Source organism: Oryx dammah, unplaced genomic scaffold, assembly GCF_014754425.2.
Source record: "Oryx dammah isolate SB20612 unplaced genomic scaffold, SCBI_Odam_1.1 HiC_scaffold_26, whole genome shotgun sequence".
Classification (NCBI taxonomy): Eukaryota; Metazoa; Chordata; class Mammalia; order Artiodactyla; family Bovidae; genus Oryx; species Oryx dammah.
The window spans coordinates 71978594-71999156 of record NW_024070210.1 but is presented as its reverse complement, the minus strand read 5'-3'; the positions used below and the strand labels follow the sequence as shown (position 1 = coordinate 71999156).

At 40.4% G+C, this 20563-nt stretch overlaps 1 protein-coding gene and 1 long non-coding RNA gene across 2 annotated transcripts in view; one reads left to right on the top strand and one right to left on the bottom strand.

Moving 5' to 3' along the window:
* On the bottom strand, nt 1-9091 carry ZNF770 (zinc finger protein 770). The gene is made up of 2 exons (XM_040226985.1): nt 8977-9091; nt 1-4828 (listed from the first exon to the last, which is right to left on the bottom strand). The coding sequence occupies exon 2, from the start codon at nt 4770-4772 to the stop codon at nt 2697-2699; it is 2076 nt and encodes a 691-aa protein (XP_040082919.1). The 5' UTR covers nt 4773-4828; nt 8977-9091; the 3' UTR covers nt 1-2696.
* Nucleotides 9092-9147: 56 nt separating this feature from the next.
* The window catches only part of LOC120853244, a 72384-nt gene continuing 60968 nt past the window's right edge, over nt 9148-20563 (top strand). The window contains exons 1-2 of the long non-coding RNA XR_005718746.1: nt 9148-9350; nt 10041-10109. This is a non-coding gene — a long non-coding RNA (uncharacterized LOC120853244). The remainder of the gene's footprint in view (nt 9351-10040; nt 10110-20563) is intronic.

Below are 20563 nucleotides of genomic sequence, written 5' to 3'. Positions count from 1 at the left end.
TCATTTAACATCTAATGTTTAATCTTATCACGATGTATACAGTTTATTTTCATTCCTATAAAGTTCCCACAAGAAGAGTGTAGTGATAATAAGTGTTTCATTACAGGTACTTCAAATAGCACTACAGTACATCTTTGACAAAATTTTTACAATATTCCAACTTTCAATATGAAACAGCTTTAAAAGGCATGGGCCAAAAAGATAAAAAATGTATAGTAGTATCACATGGGCAAACAAAATCTAATAATCATACAAACACAACACTGTTAGGATTCTCTGTTAGGGCTGGGAAAGGAGTATATAAATCATCAAGTTCAAATAAAATTACATAAATATCTTAGGAAAATCCCCAAATAGATAATTTCAGACATATTAAAGAAAAAACCTTGAACTTTTATTCTTGGAAAATATGAACTAGTTGTCCTTTGCTTTTACTTAACAGAAATGTTCTTGTGTAAAGCAAATTCTATAAACCAGCATCTTACTTGCACTTGAGGAACATTATCTCAGGAAAAAAGAAATTACTCTTTAAAACATGACTCTCCTGTATGTTTGTAAATTGTTGGGATTTTATCTGTACTGTTATATTTAACCTCTGTGAATTAAACCCAAGTTTCTCAAAATTCACTTGTAAAAAACAGCAGACCAACTTTTCCTCCCTACCCTACAAAGACAGTTCTTACATTGGGATGTAAAATTGTTCACTTGTCCATTTTAATAGAGGGCTTGCCACCAAGTATATCTGAGTATGCTAGGATAAATACTCACCCGTTCTTTTCACCTTAGAAAGATTATGGCTATTTTCTTATTACTAGGAAGGGTCATTCTTAAGGATTTTTAGGTTAGCTTCATGGCAAATAGATATGGAAACAGTGAGACTTTATTTTGGGGGGTTCCAAAATCACTGCAGATGGTGACTGCAGCCCTGAAATTTTTAAAAGACGCTTGCTCCTTGGAAGAAAATCTATGACCAACCTAGACAGCATATTAAAAAGCAGAGGCATTACTTTGCCAACAAAAGTCCAACTAGTCAGAGCTAGTTTTTCCAGTAGTCATGTATGGATGTGAGAGTTGGGACTATAAAGAAAGCTGAGTGCTGAAGAATTGATGCTTTTGAACTGTGGTGCTGGAGAAGACTCAAGAGTCCCTTGGACTGCAAGGAGATCAAAAGAGTTCATCCTAAAGAAAATCAGTCCTGAATATTCTTTGGAAGGACTGATGCTGAAGCCTAAACTCCAATACTTTGGCCACCTGATGCAAAGAACTGACTCATTGGAAAAGACCCTGATGCTGGGAAAGATTGAAGGCAGGAGGAAAAGGGGATGACAGAGGATGAGATGGCTAGATGGCATCACTGACTCAATGGACATGAGTTTGAGCAAGCTCCGGGAGTTGGTGATGGACAGGGAAGCCTGGTGTGCTGCAGTCCATGGGGTCGCAAAGAGTCGGACATGACAGAGGAACTGAACTGACTGAAGGATTTTTATTTACAATGGCAAATATGAAGGACAATGTGTGATTATAACTTTTACAGTTTGATTAAATATTTTCCAAATCATGACAGAACTGTTTAGAATGACACTCTCAATTCCATAAAGATCTTATTTCTGTACAAGATTACTTTATCAATTAAAATAACAATTCACTAATGATCAAAATAACATTGTTTAGCATTAGCATCTTGCAAAAAACAGGAATAAAAACTAGATCTAGTCACTGCCATTTGATTAAATTTAATAATTTAGTTAAGTCATAGAATCACTCAATTAAAGAGGTATTAAAAGAAAGTTTACTAAAGTAAATGCAAAAGTCTTGTGGAGATGGAATCTACAAGTGAGCCTTAAGTCTACTCCTCTCAATTATGAAAAAGCATGTAGATGAATTATTCATTCCTCTGAAAAGATGATACTGCATTCACATCAACAAAAAGATTATGGCACTTGAACACTATATTGAATGAGTAAACATGGTAAATGTACAGAGGTACATACTAGGCTCTTTCTTTCTTTTGAATTTTGGAGGGAAAAACAGCAGGCTGAGCAAAAAAAACAAAAACAAAACAAAACAAAAAAACCAATCTCTTCTGTAAAACAGGAGGTGAAGTTACCAGAGTCCTAAGAATAAATAGCTTGGAAAAGACCAACGAAAATAATGTTATCATCTTCTCATCTACCTTCACTTTTATTGGCTTTATATTTTTTACCTTGTAAGAAAAAGTTTTCCAATGGAATTTGAACCATAAGACCTAAAATCTATGAAATAAATGAAATCTAGTCATGCTATCTGCTGCAGCCAAAAACCAATTTTTGCCTGTCTTTTGAGTATATATAAAAGGAGATCATATGTCTTAAGGAATAATTCCTTCAAAAATGAGGCTGAATTATTTGTACCATGATGGATTTATAACATTTTCAATACAGCCAAAGTATATGCTTACTTTATGACATCAAATTTTTCTCTCTAAAAATTAACTTGGCTTCTCCTAAAACACTGTATTAAATGTCTATGTATCTTACCTCTTAGTATGAAGGAGAAGCAACTGCTTATGAAGTAATTCAATCTAATTCGGGCCTTTTGATAAAAAATACATTTTAAATGATACAGGCTAAAGAACAAGGTCACCAGATACACCACAAACATATCAGTGGTTCGGTCAGTTTCATAACTGAATTTAGGATACCCATTTTCTCTTGTGGTCATTCCTTAAAGTGAGTAAGTTGATGTCTCTTCCAGTGAGGAGCCTGTCTGAATGTTTTGCCACAAACTGAGCATTCAAATGGTTTCTGCCCTGCATGAATTAGATAGTGTCTTTCCAGTTTAGATGGGGATCTAAAACTTTTAGAACAAACACTGCATTGGTAAAGAAGGCCATCATTCCTCTCGGAACGCCCTGAATAACTACAATAACGACTACGTTGGCTCTGCTCCGATTCCATAAGTGTGCTAGAGAGACAGGGCTCTCTGTTCCTACAGGGGGCACCAAGAATGAAATCCTCTGATTCTGCCTTAACTTTTATTTCTGACATTTGACCTGACTCTGAGACCTTGTATTTTTGAAAACCAAGAGTCTGACATTGTTGGGAAGCACTGTAGCTAACATTATCACCCTGGTGAATGAAAAGTTTGTTAAAATTTTCCAATTCTACTTGGCAAAGAGATTTTCTATAGGGAAGCTTATCATTATGAGTTAGTTTGTGTCTTTTCAAGTGAGCTGACTGTCTAAAAGATTTCCCACAAACATTACAGCTGAAAGGCCTCTGTCCAGTATGAATTAAATAGTGTCTCTGTAGTTTAGAAACAGAAGGAAACACTTTCTCACATTTGTCACAAGGACATGTCTTATGTCCAGTATGTATGTTTCCACTTGGGGCTGAAAAGCCACACTGGAGCACTTGACAGTTTTCAAAGAATTCCTCACCTGATGAACCATAGATAGATATGTCTTTTTTATGCACAGGATTATCCATAGTTAACATGTTTTCTGGTGTAAGAATACCTTTTACATTTTTTCCCATATTTTGGCTCTGGCAGTGCTTTTGCCAAGAAAATGGCAAAGTCAATGTTTTCTTTTTATTGCCAACTGTCTTATATGTTCCATGCTTGCCAAGAGAACTCAGACATGTTCTCTGGGTTTGTTCAGGCCTCTGCTCACCAGAAATAAGATCACGATTTTTCATGAAAGTGTTTTTAAATACTTTATCAGATCGAAAATTATCTAATTTCTTACCCCCAGCACGTTTAAGCTTAGCCAAGATTTTTTTAACAATGGTTTTATAGTTGTAGCTGCTTTTGAGCTTGCTTGGAATTTTGCCACTTCTGGCAGGAAAACACTTGTGTCCATTGAGAATCTGCTCTGATTCAAAACATTCTTCACACTCGGGACATTGAAACGGGACAATATAAACAGAGTGGACATCAAGTTGATTATTCTCTTCAGATTCACCTATATTACCATTTTCAAAGCCATCCTGCTTTGCATTTAATTTATTAGGCAGGGAGCATGATTCTGAACTCTTCACCTTTAATGAAAGAGTCTGAAAAGTCTTATTCCTGGTATGGATTTGTTTATGCTTCAGAAGTTTGCTTTGAATCTTAAATCCTTTTTGACAAAAACAACACTGAAAAGGTCTTTCTTCTGAATGTGTGAGTTGGTGGATTTTTAAGTGAGTTGACTGTCGAAAAGACTTACTGCACAGGACACATTTAAAAGGCCTCTGACCAGTATGAATTAGAGCATGCCTATCAAGTTTTGATTGTGATGGAAACATCTTGCCACAGATTGTACACGCATGAATATCCTTTTTTTTCTTTGAACGGCTGTATGTAGGATCAGACTTGGAGCATGGGTGTAATGCCCATCTCTCCTCTGGGGTAAAAGTATGATACATTCCATACACTGGCTTTTCTTGCTTGGCCTCCAACAATCTTCTGACCTGTTTAACATCATTCTGGTATGTTTCATCGTGAAGCTGTTGGTGCTTCACAAATGTCTTCAAGTTCTTAAAGTGGCGTTGACAAATACTACATTTAAAAGGCAGATTATGAGTTAGTTGATGTCTTTCCAGGTGAACTAGTTGCCTAAAGGTTTTATGACACACATCACATTCAAATGGCTTCTGACCAGTATGAATGAGATAATGCCTAGCTAATTTTGATGGTGTTTCAAAATGCTTGAAGCAAATATTGCATATATATGGCCTGTTTCTAGGTAGCTTATTGGCTGCTACACACTGCTGAATCTTTAGCATTTTAAAATTGTTTTCAGCCATCATATTCTTCAGTGATATACTCTGATGAGCTCCATAGTGTTCTTAAACTCCACAGATGTCTAAAAATTAAAAATAAAAATGTATTAATTTTAAAATTACTTATTCATGTGAAAAGAAATAATTTAAAATGTCCTTTGGCTAAAGATATTAAAGGAAATAGGGAACCTCAACTTTTCCTGTGTTTAACAGTAAGTTAATGACCATTTTAGATACTTTAGAATCATTAAACTAATTTCACACATATAGAGAAATAAGGAGTCTTCAAAAGAAATACTTAAAAATGTATATAATTTTAAGCTGTATTTCTAATTAGTTGAGATACATTAAAGAGACTGAGTTGGATTTCTTAACATTAATTAGACCTTTTAATTCCAATTTTCTTAGTTCACTATTAAGTAGATTTTCCATTTTCAAAAGTTGGACTAGAAAGGTAAAAACTAAAAGAAATATAATACTAAAAACAAGACAAGACATATCTGCATTCAATTATAACACTCCTTGGATATGATCTGAGAATGGAATGTTTTAGTTATCAAAATTCTTAGTCACATTGTTAGTAATATTTACTCTAAGTTACTTCTTTGGACCAACAAAGATAACACAGACAACTGGAAGAAAATGTTCCAGGAAACCTGAATTTTAGCCCTGGATTTGCTACCATATGATCTTGGTGGCAAGAAGGAAATATATAGACTCCTCAGCTCTAAGTCAGGGAAAGTGTCTCCTGGCCTGCCTACCACATCATGGTGTCATGAGAATCAATGGAGATGATGCATCTGACGGTGCTAGAAAACTAAAGCAGTATACAAATGTAAGGTATTATTTAGCTCAATACTAATCAAACTTAAAAACTTAATCTACTTAATATTTTTAAGGTTTCTAAGATAAACACACTAAATGTATAGTTATTTTTATTTCTCCTTTCCACTTTGTTGTAGAAGTCCTAAAAGACAAGTATAGAGGCAATAAGGTTGACACAAGTGGCTACTTACATATTTATCTATGGCTCAGTAACTGCAGGTTGAATACAATTCACTTTCAGGCAATATAATTAAAGGTCATTTTGGTCTTAAGAGTTATTAAAAGACAAAAACACTTTCCCTAATATGCCTCTATGGGACACATGCAAAAGCTTATGAGGAACTTTCACAACCATTTTATACCATATATTCTATCTGAAAAGCCAATTTCTTATCCTTCTATGGATCCCTTTTCTTTAAATAAGGAAGCCAGAGATTTAAAAAAGGTGTCCCAGTTCTCTCATCCAAAAAGTGTATCTTCTAGTTGAGATAAGAGAGTTGATAAACCTACTGGAAACTCCCTGTTTTTTTTTTTTTGTCAGCTGATTTAGTGAATATCTGAGCTTCCCTGGTGGCTCAGACAGTAAAGAATCTGCCTGCAATGCAGGAGACTTGGGTTTGATCCTAGGGTTGGGAAGATCCCCTGGAGAAGGGAATAGCACTCCACTCCAGTATGTTTGGCTGGAGAATTCCATGGACAGAGGAGTTTGGTGGGCCACAGTCCATGGGGTCACAAAGGGTCCGACACGACCAAGCAACTTTCACTTTCATTTTCAGTGACAATCTGGCATATGTGCTGTGTGCTATTACTGTTTTTGTGTTTAAGATGTCTAGAAAACACCTTAAATGCAAAATCTCAAACACATCCACTGTAGTGCTCTTCCGCAATCTGATTTAAAAATAGGAAAAAAATCATTTATTGAGCAAATTATTTTCTACTAGTTGTTGTATCATAGTGTCCTTCAATCTCCAAGTCACTATCCATTAATGGATTGTGAAATAAATTTAATTGGGTCATGATCTGCATTTTTGTTTAATAAAATAGATTAGAAAATATCAGATTGCATAACATATGGTAAGGACAGTGATTTGTGAAACTTCTATAGGAAGAGATAAACTTTGTGAAACCTGTTGTCTTGCATATTTCTTCACACAGGAAACAGAGGAACCCACAACAAATCATCACTTTATCCAAAAGTGGCCAAGTAATCCATTAGGTAAGACTGGGGCCCATAGGACAAGACAGGAATTTCTAAGGATTACTAATTTTCTTCAGTTGACCCAAATAACCCCAAAATATTATCAAAAAATTTAATTAGAGGTCAAAGGTAATATGGCACACAAAATAGTCTGACTGCAAGCCACTCTATTAATTTATAAAATACACCCTATAACCCAGATATCCATGTTAGCAACAATCAGCTGTTGATACTATTAGTATGCATTTTCACAACACTGAGTCAGAGAAATTACAGGTGAACAGCCTCCAAATCCCTAAAGTGCTAACACAGCAGCAGTTATGAAGATTACAATTAGGTGAACTGCCCCAAATTTGGCAATTTATTTAATTCCTGTCAAGTAATCAGGTATTGAGGTGTCAATTAGGACAATGAGCCAAACTGCAATTAATTAGCAAATCTTTATTCACTTATGCAACAGTGCAAGCAAGAGGCTAAAAAAGTACTGGTCACCCAGTGGTCTATTAAACAGAACAGTGTACACAGTCATATCCCAGGGGAGGAGGCTGGAAAAAAAGGCTACTGGCTCTTATGGACCTGTGAGCCAGTGGAGGAGGAAGGAAGGGGTATAAGTAGAAAGATTCTGAGTCAAAATGGACAAAAGTACCTCAGTCAATGGTACCCTGTCCACATTCCCTCCCTTTGCAATACGGGAGGTATTGGTGGAGGCAATTGGGAAGTAGCTGGGCCTCAGAATGCAGGTACCTGAACCAGGAATGCAGAAGAACATGAGCATGGCTAATGGGAGGGAACTGGTGCGTCCTCGACTGCAATTCCCTCCACAAAACTGCAGTGCACTGGCCACGCACAAGTCCAGTGTTGCGAGAGCAGCTTCCCCTGATGAGGCCAGCCAGGCAAAGCCATGCAATTGTCTACCGTTGGGCCTGAAAGATCACACGAAGTATTTTGGCCTGAAGCCAGGTTCCTCCACTCCTATTGTGTATTTCTTCTTTCCTTTAATAGTTTCTTTGGAACACTGGCAAAAAATGCCACACTAGAACTACACACATGGCAACCATTTCTGATTATAACAGGAATTGACTACCTATAGTTACCGTGCCAAAAAGAGACCATGGATTATCATCTAACACTAGCCCTAAGACTGGATACTATTGTCACTTGGAACCACGCCATGTGGGAAAGCACTGACTGGAAGCTCTATATTGTTAGAATCATTGGTGGCAAGCAGTGATCTCATCTGCTATTTATAAGTGACAGCTCAGGGATCCCCAAGCTCCAAGTGCAGCCCCACGTGTACTTAAGCACATGCACGTTAATTTGATAGAATTCCAAATCCCACTTCAACCGTATCTTGTGTTTTCAACTGATTTTTTTTTTTTTGGTCGATAATATTTTAACAAACAAACCAACACTGTGTAATTTTTCCTAGGCTCAAGTAAAAATAAAAAACGGCAAATCTCAATGGTTCAATCCCAAGATTATCCTGACAACAGCAAAATACCCTTACAGTTGGAAGACTGAAAAAACTGATCTCAAAAACTTCCAACGAAATTTTAAGGCTGAAAGCCTACTGGCTTTCCAGTCTCAAACAACACCATAAAACACCATTTTATGGACATCATAAAAGTCATTGAGCAAGAAACACAAGAACTGAGAAAAACTTAAGAGAACTTTCAGTTAGGGAATAATCTTTGGCGACATTTATCACGGCCTTTGCCTCTTTGTAGCTTCTGCTCTACTTCCCTTGGGCCACTCTCTCTTGCCCTTGAACCATCACCTCTTCCTCCTGGGGGCTGGGGTGGGGGGTTGCCCAGGACACAGGGCCCTCACAACTGACCCTCGCCTTAATCATCCACAACCAGTAAGCACCTAGGAGTCGAACCAAACTTCAGAGACTGCAAAACCCCACAGCAGGAAAGGCAAGACAAGGGTGAAAACTGCTTTGGCCACGGTGGGACAGGGGGAGGGAATGCCACATGTGATACGATTCACTGCACGGGAAAGTATGCTTTTTGCTTTTTCCTTTCAGAGATTCCTGCTCCCCAGGAGACGAAGTCAGGAGTTAGGGAAACGAGAAAATAAAATGAGCTGAGTTCCTGGCTCCCCCGTTCTGGGTCCCCGGGCACCTTGGAGGGACTGAGGCAGGCCCGACCTTTCCCGTGGGTCGCTCCACCTCACACCTGAATTCCTGAAATCTTCCTCACGCACCTGCAGCTGGCACGGGCCCGGGAGCCGCGCATCTCGGGGCCAGGAGCCGCGAAGGCAGCGTGCGCACGTCCTCCGGGCCGGCGCGGCGAGGGCTGGGTGCGCAAGCGCAGGACTCGGGAGAGCCTCGGGACATGGTCCGACTGGAAACAGGCTCCCCACCAGCCCAGGGCCGCAGTCGCTTAGGCTTTCCTGGAAGTCTTCAGCGTGAAATGCGGCTCCAGCGGTTTCCAACCCCGGTGCTGCTTACCCGGCCCTGCAGTTATCGGGGGGAAGAGAATAGAGTTAAGAAGGGTGTCTTTTCCGTTTCAGCTCAATGCTTGACTAGGAAAACCACACAGCCTTGACCGGTGGGCTCAAGGCTCTACTGGAAGCTGGTGAGCCCGTGTTCAAAGCCCGCTCTTCTAGTCCTCTGTAATGCGAGCGAAAAGGGCCGGTGATAAAACGCCATGTATCAGAACTTTCTGTGCCTTCACTGTCCTGGGTACTCTGCGCGTCAGACTACAGCGCAGGAGTCAGGGACCTGGGCTTCACTCTCGGCTCTGCTAACATCCTGCTAGCAGCGGACTCTTTTAGCTTCTTTGAGCATTCCTTCAATCTGTTTCGGGTCGTCTGCAATGTACGAAGACCTGTGCTCAGAGTGTTAGTTTCTTCAGATTTGACAGATGAAATGGATGTAAAGTGCTCAATGGAATGCCTAGTGCATAATAAAACCCCCAAATAACTATTATCGTTTATTAGTTACTATTTTTATTTTAAATACAACAACTTTATGAAGTAAAAGTATCCCATTGTAAAATGAGGAAAATGAGACCGAGACGTTAAAGAGCTGAATTTCGCACAGCTGATCAATGATGGCAGTGGGATTTGAACACAGGTAGTCCTTTGAATTCGGTACTGTCTCCCAAATTTTGGATATCCCAACATTATGTAGGCACAATTAAGGACTACGTGTTGTAGTATAGTTGCAAACTAGGGTGGCACATTATTACTAACTAAGATGCTTGAGTATCTGTTGAAGATTTTAAGTACAAAAGACAGAGGAGAATTTGTTGTGGCGTTTGCAGGTTCTGATTGTAACTGTCGCAGCTTAAGAGGCGAGGAAATGAGAACAAGTAAGAAGCACGTTTTCACTTGTGAGTATCTTTTTACATTACTTTTCAAGAGCCATTGCAAACAAAAATTGTTATTTCTGATGTTGGTATATGCGCTTCTATTTAAAAAGGGAGACATTGGGCCAATGAAAAGTCTCTATTTTTGATGTAACATGGGGAAATGGATAATAGGAAAAAGCTTTTGCTTCTCAGGAAGCAACCTTGGAAGAATCACATTTGGGAAGGTTGAAGCCCTTACCTTCCAACACAAGCAGAGAGGAAGAGCTTTTTGTGTCCTGAGTGCTGATCCCAGGGTGGGGATGTGCATTGTCCAGACTTGCTTGCTTCTGCAGCTTCTCTTGGAAGCTCATCTCAGTCAAATTAAGGAAACAATTGCATCCATCACCAGCCATATAAGTCTTTAGGAGAGATGTAGAGATCGTGAGAGACTATTACCCCAGGTTGGGGACCAACTAAAGGAGCATTACCTGCAAAAATAGATAGGCCTTTGCACCAAGAACCTGATAAATATGGAGTGTGGAACACAAGTGGATGGGCTGTTCTCCAAGGTCACATACCTTGTCTTGTCACCTCCCCCATTTACCATGAGAGCTATTTCAGGAAACTTCCATAGAGTTCATTGAATAGCCGAGATTTGAACAGAGACAAATATGATACGATTATACTCCATACAAAGTTATTGTAAAACATTGACCGCATTCCCAGTGTTGTATATTGCATCCTTGTAACTTACTTATTCTATACCTAGTAGTTTGTACCTCTTATCCCCTTCATCTTTCCACCCCTCCCACCTCTGGTAATGCCTGATTTGTTCTCTGTTTCTGTCAGTCTGTTTCCATTATATGACAATTGTTCATTTGTTTTATTTTTTAGATTTTACATATCACTGAAGAGATACAGTTTTATTCTCTCCCTGTATGAATGATTTCACTAGGTATTGTTCCCTCCAGGTCCATCCATGTTGTCACAATGACAAGATTTCATTCTTTTATGGCTGAGTAATATTCCATTGTATACATATACCACATCTTCTTTATCCATTCCTCTCTTGGTGGTTGCTTGGGTTGCTTCCATCTCTTGGCTTTCGTAAACAATGGTGCACTGAACATTGGGTGCATATGTCCTTTTGAATTGGTGTTTTTCAAAGAATTTTTCTAATAAAGACAGCTCTCCCGTTCTAAGACTTGGTGACTGCAGTTTCTTCCTCATTTTGTATTTCCTCAAGAAAAATATTTGCAGTCTGTTTATGTTTTGCTACATGATTTCTGAGGGAAGGGTTGCTGATGCTGGGGTTGGGGAGTGGTCAGTTGGGGTCAGGAGGTATTTTACAGTACAGCAGTATTTTATTTAAATACAGTATTAAATGTGGTATTTAATATGGTACTAAATACCATATTAAATATAGTATTTACTTAAATACAACAGTATTACAGTACATAGTACAGAGGTATTTTACTTAAAGTAGTTGAACAACCTCCAACTCATAGGCTAGTTCTCAATCTCCTAAATCGTTGCTGGAAGTTTTCCTCTAAAGCTCCATTGTTGATAATGCCTATTGGATTTCTGGGTCTAGTTAGGTAGCACCATCCCACCCCACTCTCTATAGCTTAAATTCAGTAGCACAAGGGTTCTAGAGTCACCATAAAGCAGGCCGGATTCTCAGTGTAGGACTCTGACCACATTTGTTCACCCTTAAGTCAGGGCTGACCATTGAAGCCTCATGACTATGGAGACCCCTCCAACTATTTTAATACCAGGGTGGAGGCTAATCAAGGAGGGAAGGCAGGGGTGTGGTATCTACCAAGATTTTTTGTTTATGGAGTCAGGAGAGCTTGACACTGAGACCTTTCTCTTGTCTCTGGATCTTAATTTCTGGAGGACAGTTCTTACAAGTGTGCACGCTAAGTTGCTCAGTCGTGTCTGACTCTTTGTGACACTATGGATTATAGCCTGCCAGGCTCGTCTGTTCACGGGGATTTTCCAGGCACTAATACTGGAGTGAGTTGCTGTGCCCTCCTCTTCTCACAAGCTCATTCCACCAAAAAGTGCCCATGTTCACAAGAACTGGAACATATGGAGGTATTTCTCTTCTTAGTCTCCACCCCCAAGGGGTGCTGTGGATATTAAAGCTGTCTTCAGTGGCTGCTAGATAATAATAATAAATAGTCACTCAGTCTTGTCCAGCTCTTCATAACCCCATGGACCATAGCCCGCCAGGCTCCTCTGTCCATGAAATTCTCCAGGCAAGAATACTGGAGTGGGTTGATATTCCCTCCTCCAGGGGATCTTCCCAACCCAGGGATCAAACCTGGGTCTCCTGCATTGCAGGCAGATTCTTTACTGTCTGAGCCACCAGGGAAGCAGCAGGGAAGTGGCTGCTAGATTCCAGGGGCAAATATGTGAGATATTACTGATCTCTTGTTTAGGACCTGACTTCCAAACTGGATAAAAATTCAGTAGTCATGGTTCAGATTTAAGGCCCAGGGATTTTTTTCTTCTGTGTTCTCTAACCCAAAGTGAGGAAGTCACTTATCCCATAGTCAGGGGGCTTTGGAAATTAGAAACCTGAACTTGAGGGGCTGATGTGTACCTATATGGCTGGATGTGTGCCCTTATTTCTAACCCTGAACATTCCTTCTCTTCTTCTCCTTGGATAACTTCTTTAAGAGCAAGAGGTGGGAAGGGTAGCTCACATTTTTACAGGAAATTCTGAGCTTCTCCTGTAATATTTTGCTTTAAAATCCTCTGATAGCAAGTTTCTCCAGCAAGCCTGAGTGTTCCAAACTGCTTTCCAACAGCAATATGGATGCTTTGTGGCAAGAGCCGCTTAACTTTTAACACAACTGCAAAGGTCATTTCTCCTTTCAGCTCTTAAATTGTCAAAAATCCAACTTACAAATCCAGACAGTTTACCACATTGTCACATATTGTTAAGGGGCTTCCCTGAGGGTCAGGGGTAAAGAATTCCTCTGCCAAGCAGGAGACGCAGATTCTGTCCCTGGGTGGGGAAGGTCCCCTGGAGAAGGAAATGGCAACCCACTCTGGTATACTTGACTGGGAAATCCTATGGAAGAGGATCCTGGTGGGCTACCATCCATAGGGTCACAAAGAATCAGACACAACTGAATGACTAGGCAACAAAAGTATTGTTAAGCACTCAGCTACCCAGTGTACTCCAAGAGATGCATTGGAAGCTTTACAATCACATAAATTTCTAATTCTGGATTCTGCAAACTTTCAGTTAATTATTGTCCATATCCCAACTGTTATGCCTCTAATAGTTCAGGGAATGTAAAAATCCTCCTTTCTGCATAACCTGAAAATGTCTGTATTTCTTGTGGCATGTAGCCTTTAGTCGGGGTCCTAGTAGTCAGTCCCAGGTTCTGATATCCGAAGGATCCTGTCTCAGAAGAAGCAGGCATAGTAGGAACCTTTCATTAGCCTTGTGATGTGGTGCATTGCGTTCCCTGAAAAGGTATGTTCAAGTCCTAACCCTGGGAACCTGTGAATGGGACTTTGTTTGGAAATAGGGTCTTTCCAGATGTAATGAATGATTTTAATGTGAAATTATCTTGGGTTTAAGGTAAACCCTAAATCAGTGATGATTGGCCTTTTAAGAAAAGGAAAGGGCACAGAGAGACACACAGACACACAGAAGAAGGCCATGAGAAGATGAAGACAAGAAAGACCTCCATGTATTTGAGGAGCAGGTGGAAGGCTAGTGGCTCAGGAATGGTGTTCAAGGAGAAAGCAGTGCAAGATGAAATGAGCTCGGAGAATGGTAGGTGTCAGATGTTATGCAGCCTTGTAAACTATGGTCAAGAGTGGTTTTTATTCTAGATGCAGGAGAAAGCATTTGGAAGGCTTTAAGAAGAAAAAATTGTATGATTTGACTTTTAAGTGATATTTATTGCTGCTATGTTAGAGTCAAGTGAAGGGTTTTGGAGAATATGTATGATGTCAGTTTAGCTAATCCTGAGTTAAAGAAAGTGAAAGTGTTCGTCTCTCAGTCGTGTCTGACTCTTTGTGACCTCATGGACTGTAGCCCACCAGGCTCCTCTGTCCATGGGATTCTCTAGGCAAGAATACTGCAGTGGGTTGCCATTCCCTTCTCCAGGGGATCTTCCCCACCCAGGGATCAAACCTGGGTCTCCTGCATTCCAGGCAGATTCTTTGCCATCTGAGCCACCAGGATAAGATGTTTCCTAGAATTCCCCTTCCTGAGAGACTCAGGGTTGGTAAGCCTCACAAGGAGCATTTTATATGCTATTTGGAAGGCAGAAAGGAAGCAGTAGCCTATTGCTTCTACACTTGAAAGGTCAGAGAAGGGCACAAGGCCCCACTGCAATGCACCCACTTTGCTGTAATTTCCTGGCTCATCTTACTGGCCTGGGACAATATCTGGACCTCAAATCTGGTCTACACTTCCTTACCTTCTATGCAGCTAAGTATAGCCATGTGATGATATTCCATTTAATGGGGCTATGGGGGACATTTTATCTGTAATTTGCTGGGCAAGGACCTTAAAGGAATGGGGCATGCCATTCCTCCTCCCTTCCTCATTCTGGCTGTTTGGAATTTTTATGTGTTGATGATCTCAGTAGTAGGCAGCAGAGAAGGATCCCGGTCCTTTGATGTCATCAAGGCATGCCAGTTCTGGACTTCCTACTTCTTGTCTTTTATAAGAGAGCTAAAACCTATTTTATTTGATATAAGATTGTTATCCACCACTATTTTCTATTTCTATCACATGTAGCCAATGTTAATCCTAAGTAAAGCAGTGTCCATATAATTAACTCCTTTTTTTTTAAGGGCATCTAAATGAATGCTTGCTTGGTGCAAACAATAGTCTAATTAGAACAATTTTTTTTCTTAGTCAAACCTGAGTATTTTGTCTATGCACATGCACAAAATCCCTCTACCAACCCATATTTTGCTTTGCCTTTAAAGTTCTAAAAGAATTATAGATACTTTACTAGAATCTATTATTAAAAGCACCCCTACTTTCTCTAGGGAAGCAACAATTGATCCACATTTTCTTGGCACTAGCTCACATTTCCTAAACCCTTGTTTAAAATTAATCCAAATCATTAAACAACACAGGGGACAAAATTCTTTTAAAATTACACAATAAAAGCTGCCTGAGAGACTGAAAAAATTAAGTTTACATGTAATCTCAGATAAGGTGACCAAATTTCCAAAATTGGCTAAGACAGTCCTAACTCCCAGATTGCCTGCTGCTCTGGTTTCTGTCTTAGCACACGTCATGTGGTCTAGCCAGATGTCATCCAACTTTAGGACAGGAATTCCTGGGCTCTGTTCAGGAGAGCAAATCACTAAAAATGGGAGTCAGTTTAGTTCAGTCGCTCAGTCATGTCTGACTCTTTGTGACCCCAAGGACTGCAGCATGCCAGGCTTCCCTGTCCATCACCAACTCCCAGAGCTTGCTCAAATTCATGTCCATTGAGTCGGTGATGCCATCCAACCATCTTATCCTCTGTTGTCCCCTTCTCCTCCCGCCTTCAATCTTTCCCAGCATCAGAGTCTTTTCCCATGAATCAGTTCTTGGCATCAGGTGGCCAAAGTATTGAAGCTTCAGCATCGGTCCTTCCAGTGAATATTCAGGACTGATTTCCTTTAGGATGGACTGGTTTGATCTCCTTGCAGTCCAAGGGACTCTGAAAATGAGGGGTAACAACCTGAAAGTATAAATTGCAAAAAACTAAAGTGTCGTTACAATTTTAGTTAACATTTTTTGGTTGTTTGACAAAGTTTGGAAGCATTTGTCAGTGAATATTGTTTTGTTTGGTGTCTTTCACACTGTGCATTGTATGACATGTTTCTAGGGTGTGATCAATATTCTTAAAAAGCGACATTGACTACAATAGGCTAGAAAATGTCACATGCTAGCATTGCACATGTTAAGGGCAAGTATTTTTCAAAAATGTGTGCTTTGTCTATGAGTCTTTGGCACAAGAGGGTGAATAATGGAAATTTCAAATCAGCAAATTTTAATTGTTTATGACTGCACTCACCCAGTGTTTCTAGAATCATGCAATAATATTAAGAAATGTTAAGTCTTTTGTTCATCATGTGTTTAATGTATGTAACAGTAACAGTACTTGTAAGTCCAGCACCTCCTTCAGTGGGGTTTTCCCTTCAAGCCCCAACTCAAATAAGTTTTCCAAGGCTATTCCAGGGACTTTACAAGCGTCCAGGACTATTGAATGAGGTGTTGTCTACAGGGCATTGGTCAATGGCTAGTTCACCTTTGGAGTTCACTGGAAGTTCACATGGTGTATAAAGACTAAATTGAAATTAGCCAATTGGACAAGGAGAAAAGGGCATTCCAGGTAGAAGTAGCAGTATATATTTAACAGAAGAAACAGTAAATTGGACGGGTTTACAATATCTTATATTATTAAGGCCAGCAAGTTTTAAAAGCTGAAAGCTTTTTCTTAATCCATAGGCAGGAAAACCTGCCTCAGTCTGAATGCATTGGTGTGTAGCATTTGTCAGGATCCATCAGGAAACAGATGGTATTCTCAGATTGGGATCATTGAAAGAGGGTTTAATAAAGAGACCCCCTCAAAGGTGTGGGGGGAGTGCTGGTACAAGAAATGGGAATGTGATAGTGGGGTAGCAGAGCTGTGATAATGCCAAGGTGCACATCCTAGGAGATGAGAGCAGAGAGGGGTTCCTGGAGGCCAGAAGGAAGAGTCATGGGAAGAAGACTGCCTCAAGAGCAGCTGCCTCCAGGGGACTGTGCTTCAGGAGAAGGAAACACCCCAGGTTTCCAGATAACCTGCAGGGTGCCCCATTGGCTGTATCTTACTAGAATCCTGGGGCAATGGGGTATGGGCCTGAAGCCCAGATAGGTTAGTTTTCTAGGCACAGAGCAGGTGGAAAAGATCTGGAGGAGCCAAGGGAAGTAACTCAGTAGCAAAGCCAGACCCAACTGACTGAGGCCACTTGTGATGTCAATACACTTAATGTGAATATTCTAGGTTTGCTGCAGAAATATTAATGTGTTTGAAGCAAGCTGATGCCTTAGACAATCTGTGACGTTATGTAACACACACACACACACACAGAGGCATGGGATTACCTATTGAAAATATAAAAAAATATGAATTCTGAAACACTTGTGGTCTCTGGGGTTTCTGTTAAGTGAATACTCATAAACAGTAAACTGGAGACATTTCCATATGGCTAGATTTTGTATGTTGGGAGTTAGGAGGCAAGAGAAGAGACTGGAAAAGTGGACTGGAGCTGTGACAGGAAGAGGCTTTTATGCCAAGCCAAGAGTATGGACTTGGTAAATGGTTCAGTTCAGTTCAGTCGCTCAGTCGTGTCCGACTCTTTGTGACCCCATGAATTGCAGCACGGCAGGCCTCCCTGTCCATCACCATCTCCTGGAGTTCACTCAGACTCACGTCCATCGAGTCAGTGATGCCATCCAGCCATCTCATCCTCTGTCGTCCCCTTCTCCTCCTGCCCCCAATCCCTCCCAGCAACAGAGTCTTTTCCAATGAGTCAACTCTTCGCATGAGGTGGCCAAAGTACTGGAGTTTCAGCTTTAGCATCATTCCTTCCAAAGAAATCCCAGGGCTGATCTCCTTCAGAATGGACTGGTTGGATCTCCTTGCAGTCCAAGGGATTCTCAAGAGTCTTCTCCAACACCACAGTTCAAAAGCATCAATTCTTCAGTGCTCAGCCTTCTTCACAGTCCAACTCTCACATCCATACATGACCACAGGAAAAACCATAGCCTTGACTAGACGGACCTTAGTCGGCAGAGTAATGTCTCTGCTTTTGAATCTAGGTTGGTCATAACTTTTCTTCCAAGGAGTAAGCATCTTTTAATTCATGGCTGCAGTCACCATCTGCAGTGATTTTGGAGCCCAAAAAAATAAAGTCTGACACTATTTCCACTGTTTCCCCATCTATTTCCCATGAAGTGATGGGACCAGATGCCATGATCTTCATTTTCTGAACGTTGAGCTTCAAGCCAACTTTTTCACTCTCCTCTTTCACTTTCATCAAGAGGCTTTTTAGCTCCTCTTCACTTTCTGCCATAAGGGTGGTGTCATCTGCATATCTGAGGTTATTGATATTTCTCCCGGCAATCTTGACTCCAGCTTGTGTTTCTTCCAGTCCAGCATTTCTCATGATGTTCTCTGCATAGAAGTTAAATAAGCAGGGTGACAGGTGACAATATACAGCCTTGACGTATTCCTTTTCCTATTTGGAACCAATCTGTTGTTCCATGTCCAGTTCTAACTGTTGCTTCCTGACCTGCATACAGATTTCTCAAGAGGCAGGTTAAGTGGTGTGGTATTCCCATCTCTTTCAGAATTGTCCACAGTTTATTGTGATCCACACAGTCAAAGGCTTTGGCATAGTCAATAAAGCAGAAATAGATGTTTTTCTGGAACTCTCTTGCTTTTTCCATGATCCAGCGGATGTTGGCAATTTGATCTCTGGTTCCTCTGCCTTTTCTAAAACCAGCTTGAACATCAGGGAGTTCACAGTTCACGTATTGCTGAAGCCTGGCTTGGAGAATTTTGAGCATTGCTTTACTGGCATGTGAGATGAGTGCAGTTGTGCAGTAGTTTGAGCATTCTTTGGCATTGCCTTTCTTTGGAATTGGAATTAAAACTGACCTTTTCCAGTCCTGTGGCCACTGCTGAGTTTTCCAAATTTGCTGGCATATTGAGTGCAGCACTTTCACAGCATCCTCTTTCAGGATTTGAAACAGCTCAACTGGAATTCCATCACCTCCACTAGCTTTGTTCGTAGTGATGCTTTCTAAGGCCCACTTGACTTCACATTCCAAGATGTCTGGCTCTAGATTAGTGATCACATCATCATGATTATCTGGGTCATGAAGATCTTTTTTGTACAGTTCTTCTGTGTATTCTTGCCACCTCTTCTTAATATCTTCTGCTTCTGTTAGGTCCATACCATTTCTGTCCTTTATCGAGCCCATCTTTGCATGAAATGTTCCCTTGGTATCTCTAATTTTTTTAAAGAGATTTCTAGTCTTTCCCATTCTGTTGTTTTCCTCTATTTCTTTGCATTGATCACCTTTAAAGGGGGTGACAAGGTTATGCATGTTCTACAAAGATCTCTCTGGCTATCATGCACAAACTGGATTGGACTCTCCTGGGCAGCGAGCATGGGATGGCCTGGGTTTGGCATTTCTCTGGTACCTCAGAGTAGAGAAGGAGCAGGGGAGGGAGGCAAAGGGTGGTGAAAGGCTGGCTCTCGTGACCCCCACAACTGCACAGATGACACTTGAACAGAACATGGAAGAATCAGAGAAACACCTGCAGGGGACAAGACGAGGAGACTGTAACAATTGCAAATGTCATGCTCAGCATTGCTTAGTAAGCTGCCTAACAGTCTATCCTAAAGGAAATCAGTCCTGAATATTCGATGAACGATGCTAAAGCTGAAGCTCCAATACTTTGGCCACCTGATGTGAAGAACTGACTTATTGGAAGATACCCTGATGCTGGGAAAGATTGAAGGCAGGAGGAGAAGGGGATGACAGAGGATGAGATAGTTAGATGTCATCATCGACTCAATAGACATCAATTTGAGCAAGCTCCTGGAGTTGGTGATGGACAGGGAAGCCTGGTGTGCTACAGTCAATGGGTTGCAAAGAGTCAGACATGACTGAGCGACTGAACTGAACTGAACTGAACTGAACAAGACTTTTTGCCAGCACAGCAGATGTAGTTCATTGCTCATCAACCAAGAAAGATACCTTTCCCTTGCTTTTTTACATCATAGGTACTTTTTTAAGAATGAATAGGGACTCATAGGTGTTAAGCGGCAGTAATTACCCAGTGAGTCTGTGATAGAATCTGGACTGGTCTTCTAATAACTCTATGCCATGTTGTTTTTATTATACCACAGCACCATCCAATCAGTCTGAGATATGGTGATGGTTCACATAAATGTGTGCTTGAGGTTCTCAAAAAAATCTGTAGAAGTAAAAGACTAATGCATTGTTATTTAGTCACTCGGTCGTGTCCGACTCTGTGACCCTGTGGACTGTGGCACCTCAGGCTTCCCAGTCCTTCACCATCTCTTGGAGATGGTGCATTGATTATAGACTTATCAGTCTTTGGAAGGTACAGTTTTTTCCTCTTTAAGTTTTAATGAAAATTAAAACTAAAAATCTATAACATTAAGCCAAATAAAAGTCTAGTAGAGTTAGCACAGTAATTTATGCATAATTATGGAAGAACTGGTACATAAAGTGATTATATGATGTATCTCATGAGTCACTTTGTCAAACGTATTACACAGCATATTTATAATTTGATTATTTCTAGTCTTTCTCCAATTGTTTGTTTCCATATGCTTGCTTGTGCTTTAATTCATGTGTGTTTTGTGAATCTCACCAACCACAAGCAAGTGGAAGTCTATACAATAAAAACTTATCTCTTTTTCACCACCAC